The sequence below is a fragment of the Neoarius graeffei genome, chromosome 25 (assembly GCF_027579695.1).
Source record: "Neoarius graeffei isolate fNeoGra1 chromosome 25, fNeoGra1.pri, whole genome shotgun sequence".
Taxonomy (NCBI): Eukaryota; Metazoa; Chordata; class Actinopteri; order Siluriformes; family Ariidae; genus Neoarius; species Neoarius graeffei.
Genome location: NC_083593.1, coordinates 31640381 through 31660361, shown reverse-complemented (window position 1 = coordinate 31660361; position 19981 = coordinate 31640381). Strand labels below are relative to the sequence as shown.

General features: G+C 39.8%; 1 protein-coding gene across 10 annotated transcripts in view; it reads left to right on the top strand.

The window, feature by feature from the left end:
* The window catches only part of dlg2 (discs, large homolog 2 (Drosophila)), a 450021-nt gene that overhangs the window by 135323 nt on the left and 294717 nt on the right, over positions 1–19981 (top strand). For all 10 annotated transcript variants that reach the window (XM_060909120.1, XM_060909125.1, XM_060909124.1 and 7 more), the window contains exons 2-3: positions 11463–11558; positions 14052–14210. In XM_060909120.1, the coding sequence (XP_060765103.1) occupies positions 11463–11558; positions 14052–14210 (255 nt within the window). The remainder of the gene's footprint in view (positions 1–11462; positions 11559–14051; positions 14211–19981) is intronic.

The following is a 19981-nucleotide window of genomic DNA, read 5'->3' as shown; positions in this document are numbered from 1 at the left end:
CCTGGGTGTCAGAAGGAGGAAAAGAGAGAAACAGTTGCATGTCATCAGCATAGCAGTGGTAGGATAGACCATGAGCAAGGATAATCAGGCCAAGAGACTGTGCGTAGAGGGAGGAGAGCAGCAGACCAAGGATGAAACCTTGAGGGACACCAGTGGTAAGTGGATGTGGTGCTGATACAGTGCCAGACCAGGTAATCTGGAAGGAGCGGCTGGAGAGGTAGGACATGAACCAGTCTAGGGCTGTCCCACAAATCCCCAGAGTTGATAGGGATGACAGGAGAATGGGGTGATCAACGGTGTCAAGTGCAGCAGAAAGGTCTAGGAGAATCAGGGCAGAGGAGAAGGAGGCAGCATTTGCTGCATGAAATGCCTCACTGATGGAGAGATGCGCAGTCTCGGTTGGGTGTCTGGCTCAGAAACCAGACTGGTGAGGATTCAGGAGGTTGTTCCAAGAGAGAAAAGAGGAGAGTTGGTTAGCAACAACACATTCAAGTGTTTTTTTATAGGAAGGGGAGAAGAGAAACTGGTCAGTAGTTCTGGATAAGTTTGACTCCCTGTTTTGACTCACACCTGTTTTGTGGCGTGCCTCACCAGATGGCACCATTTTATAATGGTCTTTGGTATGACCCAACCACAAATAGAACTCTCAGTCTCCCGGTTGAGAGGTGGACACTCTTACCACTAGGCCAGCTTAAGGTAGGAGAAGGGGAGCACATGATATATTGCTTACAGGCCCTTGTTCTGTTGATTTTTGATCCTGCAGCAAAGATGGAAAATTCAGCCTGCCTGGCACTTTGATCAGTAGTCCAGAGATTTTGGCAAGTGTGTGTTGATGTGTTCTTTAGTTCTGTATTCTGTATGCGTGTGTGCATGTGCTAAACATGTGAGTGTGTTTGTGCTAGTCAAAACTGTAAATAGTGACAGCTGTGACAGACAAACACAGCAGTTAGTCATATTAGAGTAGAAATTTCCCCTCTAGCTATCTCATTCTCAAACTTCTCTCATTTTGCATTTGTATAGTTCAAGGCAGCTTTATGAATTTGTGGATTTTTATTCTGTGCATCTCTCATACAATATGCAATCGCTGCTTTTTTTGGTATCTTTGTGACCATCAGTGCAGGTGATAACATACAATCCCAGATCAGAAAAAGTTGGGATGGTATGGGAAATACAAACTAAAAAAAAAAAAAAGCCAAAAAAAAAAAGCAGTGATTTCTAAATTTACTTTGATTTGTATTTCATTACAGAGAGTATGAACCCAAGATATTTCATGTTTTGTCTATTCACCTTCATTTCATTTGTTACTATATATCAATTCCTGCATTTCAGGCTTGCAACACACTCCAAAAAAAGTTGGGATAGTGGCAATTTATGGCTAGTAATGAGGTAAATCAAATAAATAATGATGTGATTTGAAACAAGTGATGTGAACAGAGTGATTGTAATCATGAGCAAAGATGGGTGGAGGATCTCCAGTTTGTCAATAAACGTGTGAGAACATTATTGAAATGTTTAAAAACAATGTTCTTCAAAGAAAGATACGAAGGGATTTGGATATTTCACCTTCTATGGTGCTTAGTATCATTAAACAATTCAAGGAACCTGGAGGAATTTTAATGAGTAAAGGGCAAGGGCACAAGCCAAAGCTAAACACTCATCATCTACAATCCCTCAGACGGCACTGCAACAAAAACTGTCATTCATCTACAGCTGATATAACCAAAAGGGCTCAGGATTACTTTGGCAAACCTTTGACAAGCACTACAATACGGAGTTACAGCCACAAATGCCAGTTAAAATTTTACTGTGCAAAAAGGAAGCCTTATTTTAACTGTGTCCAGAAGTGCCGTTGTCTTCTCTGGGCTCAAAGGCATCTGGGATGGACCATCATACAGTGGAAATGTGTATTGTGGTCAGATTAATCAGTATTCCAGGTCTTTTTTGGAAGAAATGGACACCGTGTGCTTCCAAATCGAAGATGAAAAGGACTATCCAGGCTGCTACCAGCAACAAGTCCAAAAGTCAGGGTCTGTCATGGTATGGGGTTGTGTCAGTGTCCTTGGCAAAGGTAACTTACACTTCTGTGATGGCAGCATTAATGCAGAAAAGTACATTGAGATTTTGGAACAACACATGCTGCCTTCAAGACGACATTTCCAGAGATATTTCAACAAGACAGTGCAAAACCGCATTCTGTATACATTACAAAGAAAGTGGAAGATGTGGAAGAAGAGGGTGCCTGTCCCCAACAGAGAATGTGGTGCGAATTTTGAAATGAAAAATATGACAAAGACAATCATGTACTATTGCACAGCTTAGGACCTGTTTGCAGGAAGAATGGGACAAAATAACACCTGAAATGCTTCATCATTTGGTGTCTTCAATCCCAAAATATCTTTTAAGTGTGGTGAGAAGGAATCACAACATTATAAAGTGGTAAATGCTTTACCATCCCAACTTTTTTTGAAATGTGTTGCAAGAATCAAAACTGAAATAAGTGTTTTTTTAAAAACAAACAAACAAACGCAATGAACTTCATGAGGTAATACATCAAATAACATGCTCTTGTCTTGTTTTGAGTGCAATACATGTCAAAGATTATTTACAAATCATTGTTTTCAGTTTTAATTTCAATTTCAACATGCCTTCCCAACTTTATCTGATTTGGGGTTGTAATAATAGCGTCTGATCACATTAGAAGCAAACTCATTATTTATAGAGTTGAAGAGGACTCTGCAAAAATACGATCTCTGCCAGACCTGTTTTTAACAAATTGCTATATATCACAGGAGAATTAAAGTCCCATGCCTGAGAGCTTTATCGAAATAAACTGCTTCACACTAGTTCTAACAGTGAAAAACAGTTTACTCTTTTGCAGTATCACATATGTAGGCGTAGGCAAAGTTACTGGATCTTAGGAGAAGTAATCTGACCTGACTTTTATGTAAATAAATGTGTTATTTTAATAGAGAATTTTAAATAAGCTTAAGTAAAAAGGCACGTAAAAACTCAGCAGGATTGATGGGTGCACATATTTAGGGTCTGATTCATACAGTAGCTGGTTTTCATGGATTTAAATGCTGGATAAAATAGAAGTTCATGTGCAACATAAAGATTATTCAACAGCTTTCTGTAGGAATCGGCATTTAGTAGCCATAATTAATTTATTGTCTCTTATTTATTATCAATAAAATAAGTGTATATAGTAGGGGTGTAACGATACGCTCCGGGCATGATTTGATTCAATTCAAGTCTCAGAAAATTTGAACAAAATTTGAATTAGGAAAAATTATGACTTAAAAGAGGCTTTTTTCCCCCAATTTCCCTATAATAAACCATGCAAAACAATGTGCATTTTTGTCTATATGAAACTAAATAAACAAAAAATATTATGAGGTCTGTAAAACATAATGAGGTCCATACCTGCAATAGAGCTCCAAAGATGGTAAAAATGACCATTTTCTGCTGCATCATTCTTGGCAACTGCAGATCACAAAGGCATGGGATTATGTGGTTTGAAAGTATTGAAGAGCTCTTTTTAACTGCTTTAATGTGGTTGTGTAACTATATAACTTATAGCCTAATGTACATTAGTTGTTACAATCTGGAACTTTTAGGCTATTAGTCTCTTCACAAATGCAGATGATCTCCATGAAAAATAAAGTTCATGTGACCAGCGTGCTTTCTATACACTCATCATCCACTTTAATAGGAACACCTGTACACCCTCTTATTTATGCAGTTATCCATTTAGCCAATCAGGTGGTAGCAGCAAAATGCATAAAATCATACAGATACAGGTCAAGAGCTTCAGCTGGGGAAAAAGTGTGATCTCTGTGACATTAACCATGGCATGTTGGTGCCACATGGGCCTGGGATTTTCACACACAACAGTCTCTAGGGTTTACACAGAATGGTGCAAAAAACAAAAAAACATCATCACTGCCGCTCAACACAAGCATGGTGGTCCAAGTGAAGTTTATTCAGGTGTGTACCCAAGGAGACTGTCCCAGTTTGAGAGCCTCGGCAGCCTTTCATTGGACACATCTCTCTTCTTCAGCCTTCCACCTGTTGCTTTCACAGGTCCTCACACCATCACAAACTGTTTTCCTCCACTCCAATTTATTTAGTGGGGATGTAGCCAAGTTACCAATCTCACAATCTCTGAAGGTCCTTTTGAGGACATCTTTAAATCTCTTCTTTGAAGCGCCAACGCTTCTGGTTCTTGTAGATAGCTGACTGAAGAGAAGCTGTTTAGGTAGGTGAAGTGCATCCATTCTAACCAAATGTCCATACCAACGTAAACTATTCTGCAGTAAAATTGCTTCAATGTTTGTCACAGAAGACTGATCAAGAACCTTAGCATTGGTGGCATGATCATACCATTTGATGTTCAGAATAAAATGTAGATATCTTTGGTGAAATGTCTCTAGTTGTTTTACTTGATATCGGTATGTATTCCACTATACTGTGAGCAACAGTTCGGTGGGTGGAAATGTCTTGTTGATAAGAGATTTAAGAGGAAAATGGCCAGATTGGTTCAAGCTGCCAGGAAGGATATAGTAACTCAAATAATCACTCTTTACAAACATGCTGAGCAGAAAAGCATGCACAACACATTGAGCCTTGAGGTAGATGGGCTACAATAGCAAAAGACCACATCAAGTTTCGCTTTTATCAGCCTAACAAGAATCTGAGCCCATCATGGGTACAGACTCACTGAAACTGGACAGTTGAAGATTAGGGAAGAAAAATCACCTGGTCTTTTTCCAATCTTCAACTGTCCAGTTTCAGTGAGTCTGTACCCATGATAGCCTCAGATTCTTGTTCTTGGCTGACAGGAGTGAAACTTGATGTGGTCTTCTGCTTTTGTAGCCCATCTACCTCAGGGTTTGATGTGGTGTGTGTTCTGTGATGCTTTTCTGCTCACCACAGTTGTAAAGAGTTCTTATTTGAGCTACTATAGACTTCCTGTCAGCTCAGACTGCCGACCCGTCACTCTTAGGATGCTTTTTGTTTTTTGCACCAACAACCATACCACGGGTAATAATAACTAAGGCACAGAGATCACTTTTTCCCCATTCTGATGTTTGATGTGAACATTAAGTGAAGCTCTTGACCTGTATCTGTATGATTTTCTGCATTGTGCTGTTGCCCCATGATTGGCTGATTGGATAACTGCATAAATGAGCAGGCATACAGGTGTTTCTATTAAAATGGACGTGAACGTATATTTTAACTGTTTGGGTTGTACATATTGGGACTTCTGATGTTCAGAGAGTACAATTGCATGTGGTGCATAGTTAAGAGAATGCGGATATCACACGTTTTCACGATGCATGTCACATTTATGCATTGCTATGCATCGTGTCATGATGTAGCATTGGCTCAAGCTTAGAGACCAAAGTCATACTAAATCTTAAAACAACAAAACAACAACTAGTTTTATAATTCAGTTCTTTCAGGAGAATGATTAAAATACTTTTAGTGCAGCAATTTTGTCACATTCTTTTAAGAAACAGAGCATCTAAGCCTATAATAAACTCGCGTGTTATAAAATATACAAGACTGACTTTCAATAAGTAAATATTGCCAACATAAAGCAGAGTATGAAACCTTGTTATTACACTGATTTAATACTGGAAGTGGGTTCGTACCAGTGGAGTTAGGAGTATTGCCAATTTGCATATTCATAGAATCTGGGTTTTTAAATTTAAAATTTTGTAATTACATTTAGGGTGGAACTGCTTCAAGCAATTTATTCGTCAATTTTAAAAACATCCTCAGAACAGGATTTGGGTGACTTATTTTCCAGGGGTACAAGTCAGTAAAGTGCTTTATTTGTGTTTTAAGAGAGATGAGGAGGTGTGTGTGTGTGTGTGTGTGTGTGTGTGTGTGTGTGTGTGTGTGTGTGTGTGTGTGTGTGTGTGTGTGAGATGAGAACAAGTAGTAATATTAAATAAAAATGCTAATTAAAACTGAAATCACCATTTAAGCTCATTGCAGTATCTGTCATACATAATATTATAATGTCTCCTATCACTCCTTGTGTGCCTTTTAATTCCACCTTTCAGATCCAATATGTAATAAATATGAACACTAAATATATAATTTGAGCAATTAAAACATATCCCAATCAGCAATAACATTAAAACCACCCGCCTAATATTGTGTAGGTCCTCCTTGTGCCGCCAAAACAGTTTTGACACATCGAGACATGGGCTACACAAGAGCTCTGAAGGTGTGCTGTGGTATCTGGCGTCAAGACGGTAGCAGCAGATCCATTAAGTCCTGTAAGTTGTGAGGTGGGGTATCCATGGATCTAACTTGTTTATCCAGCACATCCCACAGATCGGCTTGAGCTCTAGGGAATTTGGAGGCCAAGTCAACCGCATGAACCCTTTGTCATGTTTCTCAAACCATTCCAGAGCAATTTTCACAATGTGGCAGGGTGCATTAACCTGCTGAATGAAGCCACTGCCATTAGGGAATGCTGCTGCCATGAAGGAGTGTACTTGGTCTGCAACAATGTTTAGGAAGGTGGTACATGTCAAAGTAACATCCACATGAATACCAGGACTCAAGGATTCATACTGTAGCAGAGCATTGCCCAGAGTATCACACTGACTCCGCCAACTTGCTTTCTTCCAATAGTGCATCTTGGTGCCACCTCTTCCCGAGGTAAACGACACACATGCACCCGGCTATCCACGTGATATCCTCTCGTTGTAGGCACTGGACAAGGGTCAGCATGGGCACTCTGACTGGTCTGGGGCTACGCAACATCTTAGGCAGCACTGTGTGTTCTGACACCTTTCTGTCATCTCCAGCATTAACTTTTTCAGCAGTTTATGCTTCAGTAGCTCTTCTGTGGGACTGGACCAGACAGGTTAGCCTTCACTCCCAACACACCAGTGAGCCTTGTGCACCCATGACCCCATTGCCGGTTCACTGGTTGTCCTTCCTTGGACCACTTTTGGCAGGTACTAACCACCGCATACAGGAACACCCCATAAGACCTGTTGCTTTGGAGACCTGACCCAGTCTTCTAGTCATCACAATTTGGGCTTGGTCAAAGTCGCTCAGATCCTTACACTTGGCCATTTTTCCTGCTTGAAACACATCAACTTTGAGAACTAACTGCTGACTTGCTGCCTAATACATACATCCCACCCTTTGACAGATGCCACTGTAACTTGATAATCATTGTTATTCACGTCACCTGTCAGTGGTTTTAATGTTATGGCTGATCTGTGTAAGTGCCTTTTATGCCACAATATAATACCTGAATATGGTCATCAAAACTTCTTTGAAGTGGACTGTGAAACAGAGAGAAGGCTGCTTTATTCACAGAAGGAGATAATAGAGCTTCTACACCAGGGACAATCCCACTGTACTGTCTGTGTCTTATTAAATCCCTAAAGAAACTCATCTTCTTCTCTGAGTAATTACTTTCTATTCACTCCATTCAGCTCTGTTCCCATAAGTGTACAGTATAATAACCGTTCACTAACTTTATGTCCTTATATATATATTACAACTTCTTATTACACAGCAGGTTCTTATTGTACTTATTACTGAGCTTTGAACAAGTAGGTCACAATGAGTGTTACAGTCTTTAATTGCATGTGTCTGTGAGCTAATCAGCCTGCTAGCAGAGATGAGAAGATTTGAGTAAGACAGTTTCTAATAGAGATCGTTCTTCAGTCTGCTACTGTGATCTGTAGTGTGTATGTAGAGTATAATATTAGTGGTTGAAGATGTTTAAGCTAATAATAACGGAATAAATGATGTGATTGAACATTTGTTATGCATGTTTCCCCTGGGACAGAATGTAGGATGTTTAAGTGGTTGTGTTGCAGGCTTTGTTAGTTTAATCAGTTGTACAATAGGGTGAGCTTGAGGATGTTAGATGCCTGCAACAGTTTCTCTGCGTATGTCTCTCTGTTATTATCTGTATGTCTCTTCATCAGATAAATATTAGTGTATATTATATAGACACGAGTGTTTTACTGGGAAATATACTGCTCATATTTTTCATACCGTGACTGAGATCTTGAAAGTACTGACTGAGGCCCTCTGGGCCGAGGTCAGTATTCAAGGCCGAGGTCACGGTATTTCACCATACGGACCGACCTTAAGCTCATCTCATCTCATCTCATCATCTCTAGCCGCTTTATCCTTCTACAGGGTCGCAGGCAAGCTGGAGCCTATCCCAGCTGACTACGGGCGAAAGGCGGGGTACACCCTGGACAAGTCGCCAGGTCATCACAGGGCTGACACATAGACACAGACAACCATTCAAGCTCACATTCACACCTACGGTCAATTTAGAGTCACCAGTTAACCTAACCTGCATGTCTTTGGACTGTGGGGGAAACCGGAGCACCCGGAGGAAACCCACGCAGACACGGGGAGAACATGCAAACTCCACACAGAAAGGCCCTCGCCGGCCACGGGGCTCGAACCTGGACCTTCTTGCTTTGAGGCAACAGCGCTAACCACTACACCACCGTGCTGCCCCGACCTTAAGCTGGTAAATAATATATTTATTTTTTCTTTACCAAATTCTAACAGAAAACGAGAGCGCCCAAAAGGGAAAATTGAGGCAAACCGCCATTTTGAATCCTCATTCACGACTGTAATGCAAATTGCTTTCTCCTCAGTATACAAGTGCATGGCAGGAAAAAAACTACATTTTGCCACCTATGTAGTCCCCTATTTATACAAATAAGAGTCATTCAGGATTCAGACATGTTTCTGCTCAGCGTTAGCAAGTTAGGTTTTTAGCTTTCTCCTGAAATGTTTTCTTTTATTTCTTCTTCCTCAGGGTAGTAAAACTCGCTTTCGCTGTGAAGACTGTCGTTATCGCTATCCATGCTGTAAAATTAATGTTATTCTCCTGAGAAATGCGAAGATAAATGTTGACAAAAAATACTACTATGTTTGTTGTTGTTGTGAACGAGCGAGTCGCCAGAGGTCCGTAACTGGAGTCTGTACCGTGGGATATGGACCCGCTCGCCAGCCAATCAGAGCGCAAAATTTGGACCGTGAAAAAAATAAATGTTTTTATTCCATCGAACAAGTGTCCTGTATGTATACTAATTCCTGATATTTCACTCCGATTATGTCATTCCCAGTGTTTTCACGCTCACTAGATGTGTGTTGTGTAAGTTAAAATTTTGTTAATTAAGTTGTGTATTTTTCTGTGGATGTGTCCATATGATATAAAGAACATTACACGGTGGCGTGAAGATATGAAGTTTATCTTCTTGTGTTGAAAAATATATCACTCGTTCACGACAGTCACTCATGATATATTCACCACTCAGAGATAAACTTCTTATCTTCATGTGACCATGTAATATTCTCTGTATATGTTCCTGACACTGACATATTTATAATGCCTGTGATATTAAAACATTTTCAGCTGTATTTATGTATAAGATGTTCTGTGTAAATTTTCATCGACGTCCAATGGTGGGCAGCCTGGTGGTGTAGTGGTTAGCACTGTTGCCTCACAGTAGACAGTTCTGGGTTCGAGCCCAGTAGCCAACGGGGGCCTTTCTGTGTGGAGTTTGCATGTTCTCCCCGTGTCTCTGTGGGTTTCCTTCGGGCGCTCTGGTTTCCCCCACAGTCCCAAGACATGCGGTTAGGTTAACATGGGGCAGCCATGGTCTGAGGTTGGGCTGAAATGCCCCTGAGCAAGGGCATCTAACCCACAACTGCTCCCCGGGTGCTGTAGCATAGCTGCCCACTGCTCTGGGTATGTGTGTGTGCTCACTGCTCACTTGTGTGTGCATGTGTGTGTTCACTGTTTCAGATGGGTTAAATGCAGAGGTTAGATTTCACTGTGTGCTTAAGTCTGAGCTTGAGTATACTGTATGTGTGACAAATAAAGGCTTCTTGGCTACCAAAGTTGCTGGAACCTTAATGTTTTAATTTGAGCTTTTCCTTTTCTTATTTTTCTTCCCTAAAACAAATCATGAAGTCAGAGAGATAATGTAAAATGAGCTCAATAAGCAAGCAAGATGGGCCCAATAGGTCTAATAGCACAATACTGTTTAGTTTTAGGCTGCATCTCGAGAATTATTTTTCATCTGAGTCTGTGGCAGCAGCTACGGTATTTCACACAATTAGTATTGGGTTGGCATCACAAAACTTGATAAGTATGTTAATCTCTGTCAGGCAACATCACTCTTATCTGCAAAGGGTCAGTGTTTTTATTCAAGGTTAGGTTTTTATTCCAGTCAAGCACATCTGATTCCGCTTGTTTAATCACTTGGTCATTGTCTCCAAGCAACTGTCAATGTGCCTCGTGTTTAACTGGAATGAAAGCCTACACTCACATCAGCACTTTAGACCAGTGAATTATGGTCTCTTTATTGTTCTATGTAACTTGGCAAGAACTGGTTACTGGTCAAATACTAGTGAAGAGTGCTTGGGCCTTGCTGATCACTGCGCACAGCTATATTTATGATTATAATTCTTCAGCTTCCTGTCTGTACCTTTGAATACAAGGCTATGGTCTGTGAACAGTCGGTATAGAGAAACCTAGAGAAAAAGAAAAGCCACTGGACATTTAAAAATTTTGGTCACTGGATTATTGTCTATCATCTAGCTGTAGAAGTCTTAAGGATTCCAAATGGCGTTGATGAGATAGGCCAGTGGATTACTGAGTAATGTTGCTGTCACTCTTAAGGTTTTGATCTCATTTTGGCCATGTGGCTGTTTATGTTTATTGTGTGATTATGTTTTGGAGTTTTCTGGAACATTTTGGAAGATGATTGAAAGCTAAATGTGATTTTACTTGAATTCGCTTGACACACAGAAGCAGACTGTGTAATGAGCTCTTCCTATACTTTTTGCTTCCTAAGCGTAAATACCACTCATCCATCTCTCTGCAGTATTGCCAGTGCTTCTATTCTCCCTCTGTGTCTCCTAAGGACACTATTTGCTGGCTCTGCAGTGCAACTGGTGGAGCTTCTGTTTCTTTACAACACACAATTTGTACATATTCTGTATTTGTGTTCATGCTTGTTAATAACACTCTCCTCACACTCCAGCAGAGGGATCATAAAACTTGGGTCTAATAATAAGCATGACCATAACTGATAACATACTGTTTCTGTTTGTAGGGGTTAACACCCACACAAGCGTTTTCTCACCAGTAGCGCACACAGGAATGTTTACATCACCATAGTCGAAGATGAACTTTGTGTCCTTTTGTGCTTCATCATATGTGTTAATATGTGTGCAAATTTCTCCTGGTCACAAATCAAGGCTTCTCCCCTTGTGCTTGTGGAATGTCTGATTTGTGTGGTATGTATCTGGAGTAAGAATAATGCTTAATTGTATTTGGATATTCATGGCTGGATGCCTGTGTGTGTGTGTGTGTGTGTGTGTGTGTGTGTGTGTGTGTGTGTGTGTGTGTGTGTGTGTGTGTGTGTGTGTGTTTCCAGAACAGGCCGCCGGCAGTTCAGGGCTCCCAGCAGCAGACCCACACTCCGGCCTGTCTGAACCCCAGCCCAAACCCGGCCCTGATGAACTCGCCCTGGGTGAGACAGACAGTCGGAGTGCCGTCATCATAAAAACTTTCCTTAATCCACCTGCTGCACCCATGCTGCTCACTTTTTGCATCATGCTGGCTTTTTTTTTCTTTTCTTTGGCAAGGCACTGTCTGTTATGGCTTTTAGCAAACATGAACTGCTTTGCAGATTCCACATGCATGTGTTGACGGCAGGGGAATCTGTCTCAGAGGAACTTCATAAATGCATCACTGGCTGCACTTCCTCCACCTAGCACCATGTGTTTACTCACAAAACCTTGTTCATAATGCTAACCGCAGCTTTCTTCCAGATGCCTTTCACAGCTGTGGCTTTTCATGATTGAGTTATATATCTCACTAAGAGTGGCGCGATAAGAAAAAGTCATGGTACAATAACTGTGAAACCCAGTATCATGGTTTTAATGAATCACAGTGTATACTTGCACCTCCATAATTTAGAAATACCTCTGAACAGTTCTTGAAAGCATTTGAGAAAATTCTGCACTATAAATATTGCAGAAACATGGATTGACTGTCCTTAGAGCTTCCTCATTGTATTTCAAAATCAACCATCACCATGTTTGCAGATGACACTGCCCTATATTACTCCTCAGATAATGCTGATGAGATTCAGAAAGCACTTAATGACAATCTTGCAGACATCTCAGAATGGATCGAATCAAATGGTCTCACATTAAACCCAAAAAAGTCCAAATTTATGGTCATTGGATCACCACAGAGACTCAGACACTGTTTGGTAATCTTATACTAAACGGGACACCCATTAAAAGAGCTGCCACATTTAAATATCTTGGAATAGTACAGGACAGCAATATCTCCTGGAAAGAACATACGGAATATCTGAGCAAAAAGGCCTCCTTGAGAATTGCAATCCTAAAACGCATAATGCCCTTTCTTACTTTGCAAGCTGCTAAAACTGTCTATAAAACCACCTTAGAGCCACTTTCTGACTACTGTGGAGTAGTTTGGGATACGTGCAGCGACATATCTGCATCAAAACTCCAAAGGCTGCAAAATCACGCAGAAAGAATGATTCTCTCTCCCGACACTTACACTCCATCTGTGGCAGTACATGCGAAATTGAAATGGACTACACTATAACAAAGTAGAAAACACCATAAAGCTACCTTGATGTACAAGTGCCGAAACAACGAACTCGAAGAAATTGACGCAAACTATATGTGACATTCTGATTCCCACAGTTACAACACAAGACAGAAAGACAACTTCGTTCCCCCTTATCCAAGAACAAATTATTTAAAGCGCACATTTAAATACGCAAGTATAGAACTGTGGAACTCTGTCCCCTGAGACATACAGAACTCGGACTCAATTAAAACATTCAAGAGACGTCGAAATGATATACATTTCTAAATTAAAAAATCAATTAGTTCCTTATACCTACTAGTACATATATAAAAGAGTCACTGTTGGATATTATAATCATTTGTTATCGTATTTCATATTGTTATTGTAATTATCCCATTCATTTTAATTTTGTATTTTATTTTGTATCGGGGCGCCTGGGAGAACAGCTATGCTGAAGTGTGCCCCCTGTATAAATAAAGATGATGATGATGATAATTATTATTACATTATAAGTGTGTTTCAAGTAAAATTGTTTGCCGTTCTTTTTTGAAATGATCATACACTCACATCCTCTTGTCCACTTACACTCCTGTACACCTGCTCATCCATACAATTATCCAGTCAGCCAGTCGTGTGGCAGCAGCATAATGCATAAAATCCTGCGGATACATGGTTGTTGGTTTCAGAAACTGCTAAGGTTTTCACGTAGGGTTTCTATAATTTACACAGAATGGTGGTGGGGGAAAAAACAACCAGTGAGGCAGAAACAAAACAGACTTACTGACACTGGGCAATTGAAGATCGGAAAAACACTGTCTGGTCTTTTTTCTATCATCGTCAGTCCAGTTCCAGTGAGCCTGTGCCCACTGTAGCCTCAGATTTCTGTTCTGGGCTGACAGGAGCATGGTGTGGTCTTCTGCTATTGCAGCCCATCAGCATTAAGGTTTGACCTGTTGTGCATTCTGCTCGTGTCAGTGTTCAAGACCAGTTATTTGAATTACTGTAGCCTTCCTGTTAGCTCCTGTTTTGCACCATCCTGTGTAAACTCTAGAGGTGAAATGAATAATTAATTTATTCCTTACAGCTGCTGGAATACCAATTAAAAAGAAACTTGTGAAGATGATTGCTTGTTGGTAATTGCAAAGAATATACAATAAAGTTTTCTGTGATTCTCGCTTGATTGATTAATTTCTTTTTAAAGATGATACTGGTATGCCATCACACCCATATTTTTCCATCAGATAGCCACAGTGAAGTTGTTCACACTGTTTCATACACACCCCTTGCTCTGTTTAGTGATTTTAATGTCTCTGCATCATTCTATGGTAATTGCCTTGTCTATTTCCCCATTTTCTCCTCTCCTCTTATCTTCCCTCTTCTTCCTCTTCCTCAGTATCATTATCAGGATGACGAGTCACCACCGGAGCACAGTTACCCCCGATTGACTGGTGAGGTGCGAGCGCCAGAGCTGGTGCATGTATCCGAGAGGAACCTGTCAGAGATTGAGAACGTGCATGGCTACGTCTCCCACTCACATATCTCACCACTGAAGGTATGTTGGTATGTTCTTTTACCATTACAAACACCATGAGAGACTGCTGCCATGGTCTTCCATATGTCTTCCACCCATCCTCACTCAGGTGCCGTTATATCCAGATAGAAGGTGTCCTGGAGAGAATCAGGTTTTAGTTTTAACAGCTTCGAAGAAGAGTATAGCAGCCTGATATGTCAGCTGTACTACAGCAGACATGCCATGATACCCAGCATGCCCTTGGGCACTGTTACATAATCAGGAACATCAGCGTGTATAGGGAAGAGCTAGTTTTCAACTTGGCCACTAGGTGGCAGTCAGTCCACATGCCGAGGGTATTTTAATGCAGAATAATTATGCCTTTGATATAATGGATCTTCTTACAGTGCATAATTTTATAATCACTGTAATATTGCCTCAGTCTGCCTACATGGTGCTTCTAAACATTACTGAGGTTACACTAATAATTTAAAGATACACACTGGACACTGTCTTCAGGTTTTTTTTTTTTTTTTAATTCACTCTAATATAATGATGTAAGCTCTCAAAAAGGAAACATGAGCTCATTTATGTAGTTGGTGTCTAAACAGTTGCTGTTTATGGTTTAGGGGGAAAAAATCCCTCATTACACAGAAGTGTAGAAGTCTTTTAAACAAGGGGATTATGTGTATGTTAATGCTTTTAGAAGACTTTAGCCTTCACTTCCTGGGATGATGCTACATGAACAGTCTTGTGGAAAATCCCCACCAGAAACAGTGGTGTTAATTATGGTTGGAGCAAAATTGTAGGGATTAAGAAACAGCATGAACTCAGCATACTGTTAGCTGGAAGCAGGAGGTGATTTGGTGGTCTTGTGGTAAAAGCCTTCAGTTGTGTTGAATGAGATTTTCTGCTTTCCAAGTTTCAGAGTTCACAGTGTACCCAGCACTCTGAATAACTACTAACCACAACTTTCCATGACTAATCAGCCCAGCACTTAGGGCTCCTTAAATCTGAACCTATTTCAATCAATTTATGCTAAAAGCAGCCATTTTGTTATACTGTCTTTTCCAGAGATGGTGCAATCTGTCTTTTTTCTTTCTTTTTAAAGACGTTTCATGTACATTTCAGCATGTCGTGCTGGAAAACCACTGCAGCTTCTCGCAAAACATTTTCTTGCTTCTTGAACTTGCAGGATGGCATAACTCCTCAATGAACTAATCTCATAAACATGTTTTGGGTTTTTTTTTAAATATATTTTTTAAATTTGTTGTTTGACATACCTCTTAACCAGTAAGGCAAACTGGCATAAGCCAGTGCATCACAGTCGATTATATTATAGAATTTCCCTCTTTAACTGGTTGTAAAGAATCCGTCATGATGATGATTATCAATCTAAACACTTAATTTGTAGTATTATAAGGTTGTATTTTCTCAAATTTATCAGCATGCAAATTGGTACTTTCTCACATGCTGACAGATGTCTTCTGTGCATGTAATTCTTACACAGAGCATTTAGTGTTTGGAAATCAATATACAATTAGGTGAAGGTAATATAGCTAAAATATTCGCAAATTGTGTTTATATATATTCCACGAAATCAAGTCATACATGATCTGATAGTCCATAGAGCTATAAAACGAGATTAAGTGGAATAACTATTTTATTCTATCCACATTCACTGGATTTTGAGAAACAGAGCATCTTTAACAGAGCAAATTTGATAAATAAAAACTTTATACAAAACATCTGACAAAATCATTTCCGCTTAGAATGTAAACAAACCGACGAAATGACAGTAACAATCTGTGAAAAATGCAATAATAATTCTTGAAAAAAAAGATATGTTCTTACCATCAAATACTTTTATTCCATATTTTGTTGCTTTTTTGTATTTTTTTGGGGGGGGGTTGCTTTTGAGTAGAGTTTTTATTTCGTCCTCAGTTGGTTCAACAACACGCTCTGCCATTTTGTTTTTCTCTACTCACAGTATATGAGCTGATAAGCCTGGTAGTAGAGTAGCCAGTCAGAGCATGCGTTTGCTCATATCCAGTGAATGCGGATAGAATAAATTAATAAAAAAAGTGTGTATATATATATATATATATATATATATATATATATATATATATACACACACATATATATATATATATATATATATATATATATATATATATATATATATATATATATATATATACACACACACACACAGTGGGGCAAAAAAGTATTTAGTCACCAATTGTGCAAGTTCTCCCACTTAAAAAGATGAGAGAGGCCTGTAATTTTCATCATAGGTATACCTCAACTATGAGAGACAAAATGAGAAAAAAAAATCCAGAAAATCACATTGTCTGATTTTTAAAGAATTTATTTGCAAATTATGGTGGAAAATAAGTATTTGGTCAATAACAAAAGTTCATCTCAATACTTTGTTATATACCCTTTGTTGGCAATGACAGAGGTCAAACGTTTTCTGTAAGTCTTCACAAGGTTTTCACACACTGTTGCTGGTATTTTGGCCCATTCCTCCATGCAGATCTTCTCTAGAGCAGTGGTGTTTTAGGGCTGTCGCTGGGCAACATGGACTTTCAACTCCCTCCAAAGATTTTCTATGGGGTTGAGATCTGGAGACTGGCTAGGCCACTCCAGAACCTTGAAATGCTTCTTACGAAGCCACTCCTTCGTTGCCCGGGCGGTGTGTTTGGGATCATTGTTATGCTGAAAGACCCAGCCACGTTTCATCTTCAATGCCCTTGCTGATGGAAGGAGGTTTTCACTCAAAATCTCACGATACATGGCCCCATTCATTCTTTCCTTTACACGGATCAGTCGTCCTGGTCCCTTTGCAGAAAAACAGCCCCAAAGCATGATGTTTCCACCCCCATGCTTCACAGTAGGTATGGTGTTCTTTGGATGCAACTCAGCATTCTTTCTCCTCCAAACACAACAAGTTGAATTTTTACCAAAAAGTTCTATTTTGGTTTCATCTGACCATATGACATTCTCCCAATCCTCTTCTGGATCATCCAAATGCTCTCTAGCAAACTTCAGACGGGCCTGGACATGTACTGGCTTAAGCAGGGGGACATGTCTGGCACTGCAGGATTTGAGTCCCTGGCAGTGTAGTGCGTTACTGATGGTAGCCTTTGTTACTTTGGTGCCAGCTCTCTGCAGGTCATTCACTAGGTCCTCCTGTGTGGTTCTGGGATTTTTGCTCACCGTTCTTGTGATCATTTTGACCCCACGGGGTGAGATCTTGTGTGGAGCCCCAGATCGAGGGAAATTATCAGTGGTCTTGTATGTCTTCCATTTTCTAATAATTGCTCCCACAGTTGATTTCTTCACACCAAGCTGCTTACCTATTGCAGATTCAGTCTTCCCAGCCTGGTGCAGGTCTACAATTTTGTTTCTGGTGTCCTTTGACAGCTCTTTGGTCTTGGCCATAGTGGAGTTTGGAGTGTGACTGTTTGAGGTTGTGGACAGGTGTCTTTTATACTGATAACGAGTTCAAACAGGTGCCATTAATACAGGTAACGAGTGGAGGACAGAAGAGCCTCTTAAAGAAGAAGTTACAGGTCTGTGAGAGCCAGAAATCTTGCTTGTTTGTAGGTGACCAAATACTTATTTTACCGAGGAATTTACCAATTAATTAATTAATTAAAAATCCTACAATGTGATTTCCTGGATTCTTTCCCCCCATTCTGTCTCTCATAGTTGTGTACCTATGATGAAAATTACAGGCCTCTCTCATCTTTTTAAGTGGGAGAACTTGCACAATTGGTGGCTGACTAAATACTTTTTTGCCCCACTGTATATCTTGTAGGCTTTTTGTTTTTTATGCAAAAGTACTCTCAGGATAGTCCAATGGAGGTGGAAACAGTAGGCGAGTGCTAAATTAGGCAAGATGAGGCACAGTAGCTGAAAATTGTGACACATGTGACCAGATCATGTAGGGGCTGATGGGTAATGTTGTTCTTAGCTGTAATGATGCTATCATGACAATTAAGCACAGTTTAGTTGCAGGTTTCAAAGGATGTAGTGAAATACCATGTGAAATGTTACTGAATAGACAAAGTAGTGAAGTATTTGGACTTGAATTGACCTGACTCTGTCAACAAGACTTATAATTCCCTTGGAGAACAAAAAGGACTTTGTTAGCAATATGGTTGCATTTTTATGGACTATTAAAGTCAATCCTCATCGAGCTAGTTAAGGATTTAACAAGTGAGTATAAATTATGTGAATAATTGCTCAGTGGGTGGAGCTGCTGCCTCACAGGGTTAATATCAGTAAAGTATTTTAATGCTGTTCCTAGTGAAATAGGAAAACTCATTTGAAACTAAACACACAAGTGGGAGCCACAGCAGTGATGGGACGGGGCAGAGACAAGACACAAAATCAAAACAAACTGCACGTGACAAATGCACACAAGGAAACACATGGACAGTAAAAACAAAACATGACAGGAACTTAAAACAGACATGAATTTGTTATCTGTTTGACATTTTTCTTGCTCCTGTAACACGTGAATTTCCCCGATGTGGGATGAATAAAGTGAATCTAATCTAATCTAATCTAATCTAATCTAATCTAATCTAATCTAATCTAATCTAATCTAATCTAATCTAATCTAATCTAATCTAATCTAATCTAATCTAATCTAATCTAATCTAATGAAAACAATTCTGGTTGTGCTCAGAACCACACTGTGTGCTGAGAGGGGAAATATGTGGCACCTGCTTTCTTCTCAACTTCCACTCAATTGCACCTAGGTGGGAATGAGTGTACGAATGTATACATACATCTAACACTAGCCCTACAATGGACTAGTTTTCTATCCAGGGTGTATTCCCAGGTTGCACTCAGTGTTGCTGAAATAAGCTCCTGCCCGGGATAAAGCAGTTACAGAAAATAAATGAATAGTGTGAGCGAGCTTGTTATCTACAAGATTAGAAAGATGAGGCACTCCTACTATCTCTTTTCTGGCAAAGTGATTTCAGCCAATTACGCCCATGAGCTGGAAACTGCCTATATATAGAAAAAAAAACCTCCCACTTTTGCTGTGCAGAGACACTTTATACAATAGTATTGTGATAATCATTTAGGAATAATATGTTAGTTGGTTTTGTAATTTTTCTCAAATTAAATATATATTTAAAAAAAAAAAACTGTCTACCTATTGACTAGATTATACCGGTGTCTGATTTCTGTACTGTCCACAGCCAGGTACGGGGTATCATTAGAAACTGTGCACTGAATCAGTCCATGCTTAACTCTTAAAACTTTAATTGGAACTTCTGGAAGTTTAATTTGAAACTGCTGTTTAATTGCCCCATAACCGTTTAATGTCCAAGTAAACTAGCCCACTGGGCACATATAAGCTGTCTTGCTGAGACTCAACCAAGCTCGCACTTGTTTACAGCACCAAAACTCCAAAGTGGCTAGTTGGGGGGGTTAACTGCCAGACATCCTCACTTTGAAATTCTACAATCCTGTTACACTGTTGACGTTCACGAAGAGAAACACATAACACCTCTGTGGGTGTCACTAGCCCCCCTGCTGACTAGTGAGATGAGGCATATCCAAAACAGATAACAGGTTTTAAACAGCTTTTTTTAGGATTTGGAGCCTACTCAGAGCCTAATGTGTTCTTGTGAATTTTTTTTTCCATTCAGCAGTGGGATGCAGTGAAACTGTGCTTTCGTGAAACATCTTGTGACTGTTTGTTTAGTTGTTAACCATTTTGAGCATTGGTTTGAATGTTGGTTAGAACACCCTTTATGTACTGGTGAGTAACTTTTGGAAAA